The sequence below is a fragment of the Amphiprion ocellaris genome, chromosome 10, assembly GCF_022539595.1.
Source record: "Amphiprion ocellaris isolate individual 3 ecotype Okinawa chromosome 10, ASM2253959v1, whole genome shotgun sequence".
Lineage (NCBI taxonomy): Eukaryota > Metazoa > Chordata > Actinopteri > Pomacentridae > Amphiprion > Amphiprion ocellaris.
The window spans coordinates 14,907,906-14,925,941 of NC_072775.1; the positions used below are offsets into that span (position 1 = coordinate 14,907,906).

The 18,036-nt window shown below is 40.3% G+C and overlaps 1 protein-coding gene and 1 long non-coding RNA gene across 4 annotated transcripts in view; one reads left to right on the forward strand and one right to left on the reverse strand.

Moving 5' to 3' along the window:
• LOC129349791 (uncharacterized) overlaps nucleotides 1-1,298 on the forward strand; it is a 7,409-nt gene extending 6,111 nt beyond the window's left edge. The window contains exon 4 of the long non-coding RNA XR_008602912.1: nucleotides 1-1,298. This is a non-coding gene — a long non-coding RNA (uncharacterized LOC129349791).
• A 4,718-nt stretch (nucleotides 1,299-6,016) lies between these two features.
• LOC111567656 (protein AKNAD1) lies at nucleotides 6,017-17,938 on the reverse strand. Of its 3 annotated transcripts, none has more exons than XM_035947537.2 (22): nucleotides 17,519-17,937; nucleotides 16,290-16,505; nucleotides 14,786-15,864; nucleotides 14,542-14,616; nucleotides 14,297-14,414; nucleotides 13,250-13,398; nucleotides 13,118-13,177; nucleotides 12,902-13,035; nucleotides 12,611-12,803; nucleotides 11,044-11,219; nucleotides 10,424-10,606; nucleotides 9,971-10,121; nucleotides 9,722-9,816; nucleotides 9,418-9,623; nucleotides 9,223-9,331; nucleotides 8,919-9,095; nucleotides 8,661-8,761; nucleotides 8,392-8,535; nucleotides 8,209-8,283; nucleotides 7,808-7,919; nucleotides 6,676-6,844; nucleotides 6,017-6,534 (listed from the first exon to the last, which is right to left on the reverse strand). In XM_035947537.2, exons 2-22 carry the CDS (start codon nucleotides 16,492-16,494, stop codon nucleotides 6,364-6,366), a joined length of 3,882 nt encoding a protein of 1,293 aa, XP_035803430.2. In that variant the 5' UTR covers nucleotides 16,495-16,505; nucleotides 17,519-17,937; the 3' UTR covers nucleotides 6,017-6,363. The 3 variants fall into 3 exon arrangements, with proteins under 3 accessions (XP_035803430.2, XP_023124682.2, XP_035803431.2); XM_023268914.3 differs by having other exon boundaries at nucleotides 7,808-7,922; XM_035947538.2 differs by lacking the exon at nucleotides 8,209-8,283 and having other exon boundaries at nucleotides 17,519-17,938.
• Nucleotides 17,939-18,036: the final 98 nt, after the last annotated feature.

Genomic DNA, 18,036 nt, shown 5'->3' on the forward strand with positions numbered 1-18,036 from the left:
ATGAAACGACAGGTGCTTTATTGTTTCAGCAAAATACCAAAGAGCCCAAAGGCTGCAACTCCTCCCCTCAGGGGAGTGTGGGTGGCCTATCAGAGCAAGAGATGGGAGCTCACCTTTGTTAGATGAGGACTTTGATAAAGAACAACATTTTCATGTTTTGTTTTTGCATCCATTCCACTGAAATACATTAATTGATGTGAACTACATTCTGCAAGTTAAATATTTTGCACCCACTAATGAAATTCTGTGAACAGAAGAGACAACTTAATACAAGTGATGACCTGCTTTTGTTGTTTGGTGTCTGGAAGGAAGTTAAAGCTTATTGGCTGGTTAAGGTTTCAACGGGACAATATTTGATTTCTCCTGATTTTCTGTCTTGTGATATCTAGTGATAGATGACACCTGCTTTTGAGTAACTGGTCATGTTGTCCTCAATTTGTCAATGCCTGAGTTTACACAGATTTATCAGGTCATCAAGAGCGCTGAAGATTTGATTACTATAAATATAGGCATTGTGTTTTAGTTCATTCTGGAAGACTTGCTCTACAGTATGCAACACACATTGATTTTCTCTGACACACACGTTGTAAATTGTTTATTTTCAAAGTTATTTTTAATTTCTGTAGTGTTTTTGTGTGTTTACTTGAATCAGACAGTGGCCAGAGGTAGGAAATGTGGGGTAAAAAGTAAAGGAATGACAAGCCGACAAGAAATCAAACCAGGGACTCGCTACTGAGGACATACACAACCATCTGAGATCCACCCGAACCACCCAGCTATCAGGTCGTCCCTTAAGTACAGTAAATTTACCTGCTTCAGAGTCACCTGAGGCTAGGATTCATTGTCACTCTCTAACAAATGAATAAGCAGAAACAAGCTGGCTTATGTAACCATATAGAAAACCGGTTTGGTACATTTGGATTTGGAGAACATTTAGAAACTTAAACTACAGTGAACCTTTCTGTGCTCTATAGAATTACCGTACGGGCAAATAGTTTCAGGTAAAGCGACAAAAACAACGTTAGAATAATAGCTTCTCTACTCTCCAGTGGCTGAGTATCTGCGTCAGGTGTGTGTTATGAAAAGGTGCTCAGTGGATCCCAAAGGAGCAGCGATGGACAAACTCTTTTGTGCACAAAGGCCGAGAGGAGAAAGCTGATCAAGTTCGACTTCACAGAAATGAGATGATTACTGCTTTGAAAGAGTTAAAGAGAACAAAAAAGCAGCAGCGTCGGATTTCCCTCATAAATTGCCTTCAGTACAGATGATCTTCACAGTTCATCAGCATGTGATAAACCTTTAAGACTACAACATTCAATTTGAAATAAAATGATGGATGCTGTGTTAAAGTATCTAGATTTAGTGAGCAGGTTTGCATTAGTGGTGGAAAAACTCTTTAACATGCAGAACCTAAGTTTAAAGGGATCAAAAGTAACTGGACACTGTTGCTTCAGCCTTAGTTTAGTAGAACAAAACAGCTCATATGTGACTTAAAGATGATTTATAGCCATTTTAGTTGACTGGAGACTAATGTCTGTCAGTATGTACAACAAGATGTCAACAGTCCAGTAACCTGAGGAACACAAGTCTGTTTGCTCCGCTTCAATCAAATGCATCGAACCCGATGATTCAGCAGGACAAAAATTCTAAACAAGAAGCTGAGGCCAGTGCAGAGTTCTTTTGGGTGAAGAGACTGAATATTGCTGCCGTCCTGAGTTAATGATCTGATATTTAAGTGAATTTGCTGAGCACCACACAAAAGAGCTAGAGTTCCCACAACAAGTGAGAGTTGGTGGCTGCAGTGAAAATTCTAGGACAGCTTCACCAAAGACAGGAGAGGATTTCCACAAAATACTAAATATGTTGTTTGTTTTATTCATATGTATGCCTAAATTTACATTTGTGATATAAGGGTAATATCTTCCACACAGTTCTTTCTATACTGATGTCTGAATAACTGCTCACTACATGGTCTGGACCAGGGGTAGCCAACACGGTGCCCGTGGGCGCCTGGTTGCAGCAGAGACCATGTGAGTTGCCCCAGACACATGTTCTCAAAATAACACTAGTCACCATGAAATTCCTTATAAAAATTATAGTTGCTGTTCTTTTAAAATCAAAAATACTTACATTAATGCAGATTTTAAATTACAATATTTGTTATAATTTAATTTTTTTTAAAACAAAAAAGTCTTCGGTGTAAATGAACTTTGACCTTGTCCGAGTCAAAGTTCACTGCGCATGTCCAACTATACGTCACTCTGCTGAAGCGTCCGGGCGCAGACACTTTAGGAAGCTAGATGTGATTTTTACCCCCAAAACATGACAGCGAAGTGAAAGAGAAAACACTATTTTCACGATGACTGGGAGGAAGAGTTCTTTTTCACGACAGTGAAAGATAAATGTATGTGTCCTATTTGCGGGGCGACTATTGCGTCGGCAAAGCGGCAAACTGGAGAGACGCTACGTTAGCCGCTACAAAGCTTCCATGCTAACTAGCCACCTGCTAGCGCACATAGACTGTATGCGCACTACGGACAGGAAAAGCCCGGAACTTAAAGGCAGCTTTGACATCTGCTACGCGACAAAAAGTTTCTTCGTGGAGAAAAATGTACCATTAGACATGCTTGTTTCAGTGACGAGGACATTGAAGGTGCTGCTGGAGGAGCTGTCAGCTGAACATGGTGACCTGTTACTACACACAGAAACCCCATGGATCAGCAGGGGACCAGTTTTGCAGCGTTTTTTTTTTTTGTTTGTTTTTTGTTTTTTTGTCACTTTTGGCCGAAGTCAAAGAGTTGATGCAATCCAAAGGGGGAGACACCTTGCTGCTTGAGGACACTGAGTGGATTCTTGCCCTTGCATTTTTAACGGATATCACTGGGAAACTGAACCATCTGAACTGTGAGCTGCAAAGTAAAGGTAAGACATGATAAGCTCTGCAATGCCAGGCTTCCCACTAACACACATTTACAGACAAAGAAAGAGGTAACACGTTGTCATTCAAAACACCGCGCCATTACACAAAAATGTGAAAAATAATTAGTTGAAAACATGTAATGATTTGTTGTTATGATCTGTTAAAAATGTTGCAGTGCTGATGAAAAATGCTGGTGATTAGTACTAATGTGATAGGATTCATTTCAAAATGTGAAGGAGTTGATTTTTTTTTCTTACGTAACGGATAATTTGTACAAACATGGGACAGAGTTCATGAATTGTTTAAAAATGTTACGAAGGTAGTGGTTTGCACAAATGAAGCATGATTTGATGACAGTTAATGATTTCCTAAAAATGTTAGAAGTGATAATTTGCACAGAAATGTAACTGGTGTGATTTTGAACAAAATACTGCAAATATGCTGATTCATACAAAACTGCCAAGAAAGATATTTACAAAAGTTTCAGAGATGGGATACCTCTGACTTTTAAATATTGGAACAGATTTCCATATATATGTGTGTGTGTGTGTGTGTGTGTGTGTGTGTGTGTGTGTGTGTGTGTGTGTGTGTGTGTGTGTGTGTTTCCTACCGTCATTGTTGTGGAAATCGTTGTGAATAATTATTGTAAGGAATAATTAACATAAATGTGATCATACAGTCTTTTTACATATTATTTTCATTATTATTATTGTTTAAAGATGATGGCGCAAGTTTGCTACTGAGGAAGTTTGTATCAAACAATGCCCTTCGTACTACTCAGTACCCTTGAAGTTGCTCTCAGGTTCAAAAAGGTTAGTGACTCCTGGTCTGGACAGTGTATGGCAACAGATTTGGTTCAAGCTGCCACTATTAATTTATTTTTGATTTAAGCATAGATGTTTTCTGAAAAGCTTGGTAAGGTAATAGTTTTCCTTTTCTCATAGACAGTATAATCTGATTCAGTCCTCCTCACTGTGGTGTAAAATCTCAGTGTTCTCTCTGCTGAAGGCTTCAAAGACTTCTAAACTAAATCAGTAATTAGAATAATCAACCGGTGGTTTAGTTTGGGAAACTGCTGAGCCCATTTAAATTCTTATAGACACCTCCCAATGGAGTGCCATCAGACAAAGCTCTTAATTCTCCAGTGGCTCCAACAGAGCTGCTGTTAATTAATAGGACAAATACACATTTTAGGGTGAGTTTTGTCTGTAGAGATAAAAAATCTGAAGTCATACTTGCATCCTGCTGAATTGTATGGCTTTGCTCGCTGTCCTTTGGCCCCCATGAATCTCTAGAATGCAAACTTTAAAGAACTTCAGAAAAACATTCTTTTATTAGCTTTGAAATATATATTTTTTTGCAGATATGTTTGGATAAAATGTAAAATTATCAGCAATGTCTTTTTACTGGACAGTGACTATATGTAGTAGTCAGATGAAGCAAATGAATTAATGGGCTTGACTGCGATACAGGTTGTTTTAATAGCCCGTAATGAAAGGCTTCCACAAGTTCATAAGCATAAATGAATGAATTTCAACTGCATGGTCGGTCTCAAGGGGGAAAAAAAGTCATAGAATTTTCCCCTAAAAGACATCAAGAAGAAAGGGTAACACTCCAGTGGACTAATTTGCAAAAGACAAAAAAATATCCCAACTCTAACCCCCAAAATAAAACAATAAAGTGCTTTCAAGAGAGAAATTTGAGACATCTTAGAGAGAACCACAAAAAAGGATCCACTCTTCCAGGTCAACTATGAGCATTTTTCAGTATTACAGTATTTCAAAAAAGTATTTTACTGCACAATAGCCTCTTGACTACAGTTAACATTAATGTAATGTCCATCCATCCATTATCTATACACTGCTTAATCCTCATTAGGGTCACAGGGGGGCTGGAGTCTATCCCAGCTGACTTAGTGTGAAGGCAGGGGACACCTGGACAGGTAACAGTCTATCACAGGGCTACACATAGAGACAAACAATCACACTGACATTCACACCTACGGACAATTTAGAATCACCAATTAACCTCAGCATGTTTTTGGACTGTGGGAGAAAGCTGGAGAACCCAGAGAAAACTCACGGATGCACAGGGAGAACATGTAAACTCCATGCAGAAAGATCCTGTGAAGGCAGGGACGCAAACCAGTGATCTTCTAGCTGCAAGGCGAAAGTGGTAACCACCAAGCCACTGTGCAGCCAATAATTTAATGTGAATTCCTTAAATAATAGCACTATTGCACTGTACGTCTGGTTGCATATATAATATATATTGAATATCTATCTATCTATCTATCTATCTATCTATCTATCTATCTATCTATCTATCTATCTATCTATCTATCTATCTATTTATCTATCTATCTATCTATCTATGTTTTAATGAGCTGGTGTGTGGGGGTGATTCTCTATTTGTGTTTAAATGTGAGAAATAAACTGCACTGATTCAGAACATTACTTGACGTTGACCAATCTGCTCTGTTGGCGGCTTAATAATGTCGAAGAATGTTGTTTGGACACTTCTCCATTCCTGATACCTCCTTTAGAACAACAGAGGAACCCAACACTCCACAACAAACCCTGAGCGCAGCCCAGTGCCGGATGGCTGTGATAGTGACACAAAGGGAGCCACAAAGCTGCCCGACAGAAACTCAGTAAGGAGACACTGTTACAGTAGCAGCCACAGGCCAGCAGGGATGGGCATCAGAGGTGTCAAATGAGTACAGTAGCTACAAGGACAGAAGATGATACTCAATCGAGGGTTTTTCCTGAAACACAGTATGACCAATATGACCTACATGTATTTTGATTTAACTGTATCTCCTTTTGCCAGTGTCTCTTTGTGTGCCTTGGATGACTAACAGTTTGGACATCAGTAAAAAAATTTTTAAAAGGCAAAAGTGTTAGGTGACACTCGTTTACTGGCAGAGACCTCCATAAAAAGATCAAGATCAAGTTTAAGTTTATTGCTGAGTCACATTGTACTGTAATGGTTACTGTTGCTCTCAGGTGGACAGAATTTAGCCTCGTTTATAGATGCATACATTACTGACTTAGTCATTTTGCCTACTGTAGTGTATACAGTGGATGTACTGGATTTGTTTTGGTAACATTTTAATTTCTTTTTTTTTCAAAATTCAGAATGTAAAGACATGCCATACAAACAAAATTAGCAAAAATATCAACTCAAACCTCAAAATACACAGGCAATATTATACCAAAATGTGATTTTTGCAGAGTGATTCAAGCAATTTTAGGCTTCTGTGCCTGTTATAAATATACAAACATGTAGAAAAACAAAACAAGCTGAGTACAAATGTGTGTCTTTAAATAACTCAAAATCAGAGATGTAATTAATAAGATAAATGCTGCATGAACCCCCGGTCTTGTATGGACTCCTGGCAGATGTATGATAACCATTTAAACTGATCAGTTCTGTGGGTTTTATAAAGCCTGGTGCTTTCTGCCCCCCAGTGGCTGCATGTTGTGCAGTTTTCTGTGCAGCTGAGCTTTGGCCAAGTCAGCAGACAGTCTCCTGGCCATGTGGTCAGTGGTCCTCTTCATGCTGCGGGCCACCTCAATAGCCTGATCCAGAGTCTTGTTCATGTCTTCCTCCTGGGAAACCAAAGGAAACTGTCCTTTAAGCTGAACAGCATGAATATATTTCACAGCAATTACTTGTGCCCCTGTTTTAAGATGAACAGCTGATGTTCTTGTATGTGGAGAAAACAGCAGAAACACGTATTAAAAGATGACCTTGGTCCTGCTGCGTCTGCTCGTCCTGCTGCCGGTCTTGAAGGCCACTGACGCTGGAGACAGTGTCCGCTGGAAGTAGACGTTGCTGGGCAGGAGTGCTGAGTCTGACTGGGTGGAACGTTTTCTATAGTGGGACATGGACTGCAGTGGTGGCTCCCTCATTTTATAGCTTGAAGATAGATGAATAGATAATAAGAAAGACAGAGTTATATAAAGTCCCTTCAGAAAGTATTCGCTTTGGATGTTTTCCCCTTTTATTGTCCCCCTCAATATTGAATCATGGTTATTTTATTCTGGCTTTTTTGACAATAATTTACAAAAAAAAAAAGAATATAGTATGCCAAAGTGAAAACAGATTTCTAGGAAATAATGTCAATTAATTAAAAACACAAAACATAGAATAAGTGACCACACAAGTATTGACATCCTTTAGGTCAGTATTTAATAGATGCATCTTTGGCCGCAATTACAGCACTAGGCCTGTATGGATAGGTCTCAATCAGCCTTGTGAATCTGGACGCTGCAGTTTTACCCCATTCTTCTTTGCAAAACTTCTCAACGTCTGTTAGGTTGCACAGGGAACCTGAGGGAGCAGTCCTTTTCAAGTCCAGCCACAAGTTCTTAACTAGATTGAGGTCTGAGCTCTGACTTGGCCACTCTAGCTAGACCATTCACCTTGTTGTCTAAAAAATCTTCTGACAAGTCGTAGTTCTCTTGAAGACTAGTTGCCCTCTGGGATTTCCCTATACTTTACTGCATTCATGTTACCCTTTACTTTTACAAGCCTTTTGGGGCCTGCATCAGTATATAATGTCACTGCCACCACCATGCTTCACAGTGGGGATGGTGTGATGTCTGCCAAACATAGTATCTAATCTGATGGCCAAAAAGCTCCATTTTGGTGTCATCAGACAAAAGAACCTCAACAACTTCTTTTAGTTGACTTCAGCTGCCCTGTGATGAACTCTAAATGAGATTTTGTAAATTCTTGTCAAAAAAGCCAAATTACATTGACCATGATTCCATGTTATGAATACTTTTCAAAGACACTGTCTTTATTAAGTTCATGTGAAACTACTTATTTGTAACCTTGCAGTTAGTGCTGGTATTGCACAGATGATATGTGTTTTACCTGGCTGGCAAACTGCTGGAGGAACTGTAGCTGACCTGGAGGAGAGGCTTCTGGAGGGACGGAGAGGAGAGAAGAGCCCACCTATCCTTGGAGTGGAAACTCTTCATGATAGCTGCTGGTTAGATCAACATGAAAGATTCAGCAGCGTGCACTCTAATAATACACGGTACTATACGTATCGACAGTCATGGTTTTTGCATTTTAAGTTACATTATTAATTTCGGTGCACTATTCTCCCAAAGCAATTATGTTTTGAATAGTGCAGCTCAGAAAATACGTATTTTCTATTTTACGTGCTTTCCTGGATTAGGTTTCTTGATCTTACTTGTGTGTGGTTTTTCATAAAAGCTGGCATTGGTTTCATTTTACTATTCTAAAAATCAGATGAAAAGATTGCTTACTTTGTGCTCTTTGCTTGACGTTGCTTTCAGAATTTCCACTATTTTCTAATTTAAAACCGGTATTTCCCACTGTCCCTACAAGAGGGCAAACGTGATGCTCAGTTCAGTCACATTTCCATAGAATACGCCCACACAAATACGCATAAAAAACAGAATGTTCTCTGCTGTAACTACAGCTCTGACCTCTGTCGGTTTGTGTCGTCTCCTGAAGTCTATATTGAAACTCAGTTGTTGAGCACAAACTTCTGCCACCTCTCCTGCTCCCTACAGGTGAGTTTATTTCCTGCGTCATTATTTCAGAGCAACTTGTATTACCACTGCCTGTGCCTGGAGAGAAAATGAACAAAATGAATTAAACGGTGGAAGACCCACCTGCAAACACATAAACAGATGCTGAGAAATCGACTTAGAAACAGCGGTATTTTAAATTTTGTTAGATGGTGGTGGAGTACCTTTGCTCTTGCTGAGGTCCATGTCTGATGAGATCCAGTCCTCTATCCTCACCTTACTGGACCTGAGGTTACTCACACCTCTGCTGCTTGACTTCCCAGCACTAGAGGTTATAATAAAATGGCCATAATGGGCTTGCCCTGCCTCATACATTATTGTCCTCAAACATAAAAACATGCACATCTTTACTAGGTAGGGTCTATGGGAGTCATCCCAAACATCCCATAAATGCATCCTAACCAGGAGGATCAGATTCTCACCTGTTACAGGCTGGTCTTTGGTGAATTCTGGTTTTAGACCTGCGCTCCTGACGATCCTGTCTGTATTTTGAGGTGAGATAGTCCATCTTTTGTTCCAAGTGTGGCAGCTGGACTAAGCCCACCTCCAGGTCCTTCTTTAGCCTGGAAACCTCTGACTGCAAGGCCAGGATAGCCTCACTGGTCACACACACATGAACACACACACATACTTAGATGAGCAACTGACAATGATTTGGTCTTCATCCATGTTGGTGAAAAAACTGCTTAAAGTTTTTAGCAGTGCGGTAGTCCTTAACATACTGACTTATTACAAGAGCAGGAGTACAGCGGGCTGCCTCTGTCTTCAGTATCCATGGCTGAGCTGAGTAGAGGTTGAGATAGATGAAGCTGGGCAGGCAGATTTTGGTCTGATCCTGTTTTGTGGAGAAGAGTTCATCAATTCAGTATTAACCAGACAAGATGACAAAAAAAAAGTGAACTTGAAGATAGGTTTAGTCACCCTGCAGACAGCCTGAAGGCTCCTTAGTGGTACTCTCCACCCACAGCTCCACTGCAGCTGCTGCTTCACAGTGCTGTGTTTGGACAGAAGGGTGGGTGTCGGCCCACTGGTGGCCGGGCAGGGCAGCTGAATGGATGGTTGTCTGCAGGTTGGAGCAGGAGTCTTCACTATCTGAGTTGCTTAAACTTTCATTCTGGTAGTGCCCGCTGTAGAAGAGCAGATCAAATTTAAGATTCTGAAGTGAAATCCGTGTGATATCAAAAAAGTGACTGTGGATCAGCCACAAAAATACTCTGATTTGTACCTTTGTGAGAGAAGATTTGGTTGAAACCATCCAGAGGCTGACTGATTCAAGTAAGAGCTCCCAAATCCACTGTCTGTCTCTGGACTCACAATCCTCTGCACCTCGAAAACCACAACATTATTTAAAATACAGTAGCTTGTGCATCCTACACACTGCTGCACTTAGACAGCATCCCTAAAAAAACGTGTTGTGTGGTATTAAACTTTAATTCTAAGGCCTGGTAGAAGCCAACACACTTCTGCGACTGACCTGTGAGGTGTTGAGAGGAGGCTCTGAGAGGCTGCGACCGTCTGAGTCTCTGAGTGCATCAGACGAGCTGGAAACCTCCACTGCCAGACTCACACAATCACCCAGATCACATTCACCCTTTAGGTTCAGGACACCATCCAGGGTGCTACAGCTGCAGAAACAACACATGAGATATTTAAATATATAGAATCTGTAGAAGAGAGTTAGTGAGGACTGAATGTTTTGTTGGGAAAAGTAGCATTTTAAGAGTGGGACATGAAGAGTACTGTATGATAAAAAATAAATATTATTATTTTAGAATGACAGTACAGACTGTATGGAAAACAGCTCCCTCATATTGTAATGGATTCCATGCACAAGTCACACATCAATTAAAAGGAAAACCGACAGAGAGAACTACAACACAGTTGAGTCATAACCAGCTGTTTTAGAAGGTCATGGACACCATCATACCACAACACTGAGCTGCCGGCTGTCTGCTGCCTCTGTGTTGATGCTGAACTGGTTCCATCCCGGTTTGCTAAGATGTCCCTGTGATCGATCACCTCTGACAGAACAGAGCTCCTCTTCTCTTCATCGCCTTCCTTATCCTCAGCTGTGTGGATGTTCAGTGCCTCCAGAGAGTCCAGTGAGACCCTGATAAAGGACAGAGGAGAACCTGCACACCCAGATCCAAACACTGTGTTCCTCCTGCCCAGTGGAACCTAACACCAACACCGTACCTGAAACAGTATCTGCTCACAGGAAGGCTGAAAACGTCTCCATTGTATGAGCTCAAACACATACGCAAGCACCACTCAAAGCATCAATAGCTGGACACAATGAAGTGGTGTGTTACAGTATGTTTATGTATCCAAGCAGGAGAACTACTTTCATTTTTCTGCGTATAATAAACACTGGTGCATAGTTACTTACTATGTTCACAGTTTGCTTCACTCTGTTGACCTACTTGTATATTTGAAACTTAAAAGCATTCATTATTCCCAATTACGGGATAGTATTCAACAGGAGAAATGTCTATTTTAGGAATTTATATGCTAAATATTGCATATGAAGATAAATATTATTGGTACCGTGACTGATGGTTGTTACGTCCAGAATTGTTCATTAGGGGGTCATCAGTGATGAATTCACTGCTTTGGTCTAGTCGACCATTTATATGGACCTCACTGGCCTCTTTCTCTTCTCCTTCTTCTTCTCTCTGTACGTCCATCTCATCGCTCACAGTGGAAAAACCTGCACTTGGCCCCTGAAACATGAAACCCAGTTAGATAATTTACAATTAGTGTCAACATCAGAACACACTCAGCATCTGCTCCAGGAGAGGATTTGTCACAAATAAAGCCAAAAAAATGCTTCTGTGCTTTATCATAGAAAAATCTGCATCTTTGCAGATTGTAAAATTAGTTTCAGTTTGATAACATCACCGTAGCGATTTGCTCGTGTTTACCAGGTATAATGTTTACCATCGCCAAGGAGCAGAGTGTTAGATTGCAAAACTTTTTAGTAATTTGCACAGCTGGTGCAGCTGAGGCTGAAGGGTTGCCATTAGGTTTGCAGGTATTTGGTCAGTTTTGGATGAACAGAATTGACAGTGTTGCTCCATAAAACATCATTTTATTTTTCATTTTGTTAAGTTTCTGGGTGATTGGAAGACACAAAAGCTGAATTTCTTTGATTATTTATTTTTAAAAATTGAAAAAAAACTTGAATCAGCATATTTCTAGGTATCTACAAGTCTTACCAGTACTTGAGAAAAATATGGAGACTCAACATAATTTTGATATTTTGCTGTTTAAATATTTTTTCCCCTTTATTTGTCTCGTTTCTGCTCTGTGTAAGCACACTGAAGTTCACCTGAAAAGTCCTTGAATTTTTGTCACATGACTGATTACTTCTTTGTTATTTGGGTCCCAAAACTAAGTTCTATAAAATATTTTTGGCAGAATTTGAAGAATTTCATGTTTCCAGATTTGGGAATTTTCACCTTGAAAGAAACAACAACAAAAACAACAAAAAAAAGTGTCACCTCAAAAAGCCAGTTTGAGAATTCATTATCTCAAAAAATAAAAGCATAACTCCCAGAGCAATGAAATCTGGTGAGGACACTGACATTGTTTACAGCAGATCAAGAAGGCTCCTACAGAGGCCTTTTTAAAAAAAAATTATTGGCCCTTGAAAATGGAAAAAATAGCAGAATTGTCAAACAGAGAACGTTCGGTGAGTGTAGACAGAGAAAAACAGCTATCTGAAAGGACACGGACTGGCCTGTACAATAATCTTCTTACTGGTACAAGCTGTGTTTAAAGAAAAGTACAACTTGGATTGTACAAGTCAACTAAGTTTAAGATATTTTAAAATCCCAACGTGACCGATATTTAATAGTCCGAGTGGATATGTATTGTGGATATTTGAAATTCAGTTCTTCCCAGAGTAAAGGACATCATTTTGAAATACAGTGGTGGGTTTCTGCAACTACACTGTATTTTTACCAGTCACAGTGGGTCTTAGATTTCATGGCAATGTATCCAATATTTTTTATTGAGCTGTGACAAAACATGCAATTCTTAGAGCTCTGGTGCTGCAGCAGCTAAAAGCAGTGAGTGTGTTGAGAGTAATGGTGTCAGTGAGTGTGTTTACCTCATGCGGGGATGGTGGAGATGAAAACACTGGCATGCAGAGAGGACTGGACTTCACATGCTGTGACGCTGTTACAGGTGTGGGAGTGGACGATGAGTTGGGCAGAGAAATTTGCTCACACACGTTTTTTTCTATCATCTCCTTTATGTCTTCAAGGTGCATCCCTATCCTGAATATGTCTCCCTCCACTAGTCTGCACACATGACAACACACACACATGAATATCCACACACATGAAAGGATACATAAACATGACACTGACACATTCACACAGTTGCAGGTTTCTTTAACCTGTTTGGGTCGAAGGCTCCGGTGTTCCTCGACAGGCCCATGTAGTTCTGCATCTCCAGAGCTCTGTGCTCGTCCTTCTTACTCATGTAGTTCCTTTCCAGCTGGTCCTGAGCCTCCATCATGCTCCTCAGCATCTGGCAAAAGACATTTTTTTTTACTAGTGGTAGTCTTTTATTTGGACTACCACTAGCATATGTGGGATGCAACAGTTTTTACCATTTGCTGTTCTTCTGTGCTTGCAGTCTTGGTGCTTACACTGAATTTGAACTCTTCCACCTGAATAGAAGAAAGTTTAGAAATGGTTTAAGATTTTATTAATAAATGACATTGCAAAACTTTCAAACTGACCTTCTGTATGAACTGGCTGATGATGTCTCTTAGCTCGGTGGTCATTCTCTCCCCGTCACTGGGATCATCTTGAGGCTGGCTTGAGGAAGCTGTGGTCGCCTCCTTAACGGTGCTGTTGAGAGTCGTTTCTACCTTTTTGCTTAAGTTTTCTGAAAACAAACCAACACGGGAGTGATACAGTACACCATTCATTACTCAAAGAAAGCATTTTATTACACCTTGTCACCTTTTCAGAAACTAATGCATTACTTTACTTCTTTTCTTTCTTTAGAAATGAATTCATTGTACTATTTGTCACATTACTTTTGCATTGCTCTGCAGCATCACCTGAGATGCATTGTCACATTATTGGAAGTTAACAATACAGCGTTAAACCTCACATATGCTCTCATATCAGCTCAAATTCTTATCCTAATGAAGACAATATGAGCACAATCTTAATCTCTTTTGATCTCTTTAATACAATGTTATCACAAAGCCAAGAGCAAAGCTGGTAAAAATCAGTCTGAAGAACATTTAACTGAAAAATATTGAAACAAGAAAAAGGCTCAATTGCATATTGAAGAGAATCAATATGGTACAGGCAGTTGACTGTACTGTAACTGATTGGTAACTGTTCATTACTGATTACGAGTTTAGGAGCTGTAATTCATTATATTGCTGCATTACAGACAAATCTAGTGAGATTACAGTTGTGCGTTACTTTGTAATGATTAACCTCTAACACGGCACCAAAATAGACAAACAAGTTAGGAAAAACGTCATTTATAAACTTCTAGATTCCTCCTCTGGGATTTTTACTGCCACAATATCTTATTTTAGGATGATTAGAGCCTTTTAGAAATCTTTTTATCTGTAACCAGGTGCATCAACTGTGGCAAATTCAGATTAATGTTTCCATTTCTAAAGCTGTTTGCGTAGCTAGAATAATGGCATCTGGCTCCATTTCTCTCTGTGGATACTAGTTGCACTTCACTGCATTATTTGCAGGTAGGGCAGCAAAGCGTTGACTTGTCATAATATCAAATGTCAGACACTGAAACGTACCTGGTGGTGAAAGGTGAGGAGCTCCAAGATGGCTTCCATCCACTAACTCACCCTGATCAGCATCAAGATGGTCAGCATCGTGCTCTAAATCAAGCATCAGTTCTGAGGAGGGCTGAGCCTAGATGAAGAGACCCATCAACTGGTAAGTTGTACTGAGAAACTGATTTTGAACTCATTTGGATTTCTAAAAGCAAATATGATTCCCACCAAAACAAAAGTAAAAGAGACGAGAAGAGATAACTTACATTGGTTCCCAGTCTCATTTGGTCTATGAGGTTCTCTGCCTCGGCGTACTTGGTTAGTAGTTTATCATATTCAGCCTTAAGAAATTAGAGGCAAGTTCAATGTTAGTCTTAATAATAATAAATGCATTTTATTTGTATAGCTCTTTTCAGAACACTCAAAAACACTCAGTCTTGTCTAAAAGCAGTGCTATGCCATGGTATGACGAAATACAAGTAAGAGAAAGTCGATTTTGAAGGTTTCTACCTGCAGGTGATGCACCAGTGCTGGAGGAGACTGTTTGTCATCATCTTTGAAGACATATGGCTTCTCTGATGGCTGGACTGACTCCTCCAGGACTCTGCTGATCACCTCTAACATCACTGGAGAAGACTGGGCTCTGTGCATGGTGCTCTGGCACTGAGGTACAGATCTGACTGGTCCACTTGGAGTTTTGGGGATTTTTACCTTAGGGGCAACCTTGGAGAAGTCGGGGAGGGGGTAGTGAACTTGGCCTTGGCCATACTTCATCTCACTGAAGGATCTTGTTCGCAGCAGAGGGACTCTTTGCACCTCATCATCCTCTTCTGCTTCCTCCTGCTCCACTCCTTCGGCGCTGACATCCCCACTGCACTGGTTTGACTCTGTACTTACAGAGCCGGACATATCATTGTCAGCAGCAGCAGATGTAAAATGATCAGTTTCCTTTTGTGTCTCCCCTTTTAAATTTGTATTTTTTGATGCAATATTACTCTTTTCATGACAGCTCTCGGTGTGGTTACTACAAATAGCTGCACTGTTGCATGTTGGAGCCAAGCTAAAGAGAGTGTCGTCCACGCTCTCCAGCAGGGACACCTCCGGCAGGGTCTCTGCCTCAATCAGTCTGCCTGGTCGCAGCAGCTCCTCCTGGGAAAAGTGTTGCAGCAACACTTGGTTAATGTCTATAGGACCAGGGCACGGTAGAGCAACCACACTTGGCTTGGCAGCTTCTAAAAAGTTCTCCTGTTTACAGCTGGCATCCTCTGGCAGCAGTTCAAACAGACCAGGAAGCTCAGGGCTTGCATGAACAGTGCATCTTCCATCAGAGCTCCCATTTTCCTCAGAGCTTCCTGTCTGGTTGAAGTAGGGGCTTCTGAGGTCACCATCAAAAGGCAGGTCTTCCTGATCCTCATCGCTGGTGTTTTGTCCCGGGTCCTCGTACCCCTGGTCTTGCATGGTGTTTGGTCTTTGGACAGACACATGCAGTTTGCTGCTCCTAGTCTTGCTCTTTTCCACCCTCACACTCTGACTGCTGACGCTGCTGATCTCTGAGGAGGTTTCATTTAAGGGCGACAGCTCTGCGCTCCCTGCAAATTAAAGAACGCAAATTACATAAATACCTAATTAGAGGGTGACAGTGATTAATTTAGGCCTGTTTGCGATGACTTTTTTTTTTTTTTTTTTTAAAGACTGACAACTATTAACAACGAGAGTGATCATTTAGTCTGTGGCTCTGTGAACATGCAGTATGTCATTACATTCATCTCCATTTCAACACCTTTAGGTTTGTCATATTACAAGTAACCAAACACAAACAAAAGATTTCACTTACTGCTATTGTAACATATCCAAAGTAAGCCACATCACTTTCCATTGTTTGGAATAGAAATTATGTTTGGACCTTTTAGTACATTTCCGAAAAACTGTGACTTGTTCTGAAACTTTATATTCAGAGAACATGCTGTATTCTTTGACAGATACAAAAAAAACTCATTAGAGAACTTAAACTTACCACTGAGATGGATGCTGGCCTCAGAAGCTGCAGACTCTGTTTGGGACAGACGTAAAGCTAAAGAACTCTCCAGATCACTGAAGTGCAGACTTTCATCCTCACTGAGGTCCACAAAGATGCTCTGCTCAAAGTGCTTCTCCCACAGCACAGTGGGCTTGTCATCGCCCTGAACGTCCTCATCGGATTCTTCTGGGTCTCCCTCCATGGACACTTTCTCTACAACACAAAGCGTAAGTGGACACTCCATTCAAGAAAGGAGGATGGAGCACCGGCTTCATCACTTAGCAACGTAACATATGAACTGACAACATTGGATGAAAATGTGCTAAGCTGTCAATTATTCAACAATTAACACATTGTGTGCGCAGACGTTTGCGTGACATGAGTGTATACGGTGTTTAAGGTGTGTGTGAGTGAATTATGAGTGTGGGTGAAAGGTGTTGTGTGACTTTAGAGAGAGACAGCAGCAGAGGATTTCTAGCTAATTCCTACAGTAAATAAAAGTAGTAATACTATATCATGGAAATATTTGATTTAAAATATGTTCTCATACATGCATTTTATCATGATAGTAGCTTGATCTATGCATTTATGCAAAAATATTGCAAAAACATAAGTTTTGCACTTAAAATCTGGAAAGTATATTAGCTAGTAGGGCTTATCAACATGTAAGAAAAATCTTTTTGCAATTGTGATTTATTTCCCACAAAAAATAGAATAAAAATCAGCATATATTGAAATTATGATGTGATTTTTGTTGCAGTCTGTACCAAAGAAGCATCCTCTCCTGTGTTTGGAGAACGTAATTTATAGGAGGCAAGTCTGCAACAACACAATGCTTCATATATAAAAATATGTTGTGACAATCTCACCAACATTTATTTTGTACTTGTCTACATTGCTGTTTTGATATTATTTTGATGAATTTTTCAGCACTAATAACTATATCTGTCAAATAAATGTAATAAAGCAAATTCTATTATATATTTGGAGTAGAGGGAAAGTAGTAAAAAGTAGCAAAACATGGAAATATTCATGCAAAGAATGATAAAATTGTTAGGTGTAGTATTTGAGTGAATGTACCTCCCATCATGGGTGAGAGACCACATGTGTGAGTACTGTGAAAGCTCTACAAGAAAGTAATACAAGCTACTCAGCTGCGGTTTTCAAGTCTATGCAATATTTTCTATCTCATGGTGTGATATTTAATGTTGGCTGCAGTAACTTACTGTGGTTATAAACTGGTCCTACGGCTCTTTAGTTCCAAGTTGATCCGGTCCACAGCCGTCCTCCTGCTCCTGACATCATCTTGAAACCAGCTACAGCATTTCTCCCTCTTTCTTTCTTGACATATGGCTTCTCGGACAGGTTTAGTTTCTGCGACATCATTAATAATGTAGTTTACACGGCAGCGCTGACCGTCTGGACCCGGACTGGCAGCGTGAAGAAGCGGAGCTGGTTGCCTGGTAACGGTGCTGAAACCCCTCACAAAAGACCAGCGAAGAAGTTAGCTTTAGCAAGTTTAGCAGTTTTGGACTGTCAGCCTCAGTGCGTTAGGTGTTTATTGAGATCATGCTTGTGTCTTTTGAACCGTCAATAAGCAACACACGGGAGCCATTGTGAATTTAAAAAGCAAAGGTGTGTCAGACAATTAAAGTTGTGTTTGTCTGGCGCTGACAGCTCAAGTATTATAATACGTCACCTCTTTTCTATTCAAATCGATTGGTCCAATGACTGTTATTCGGGG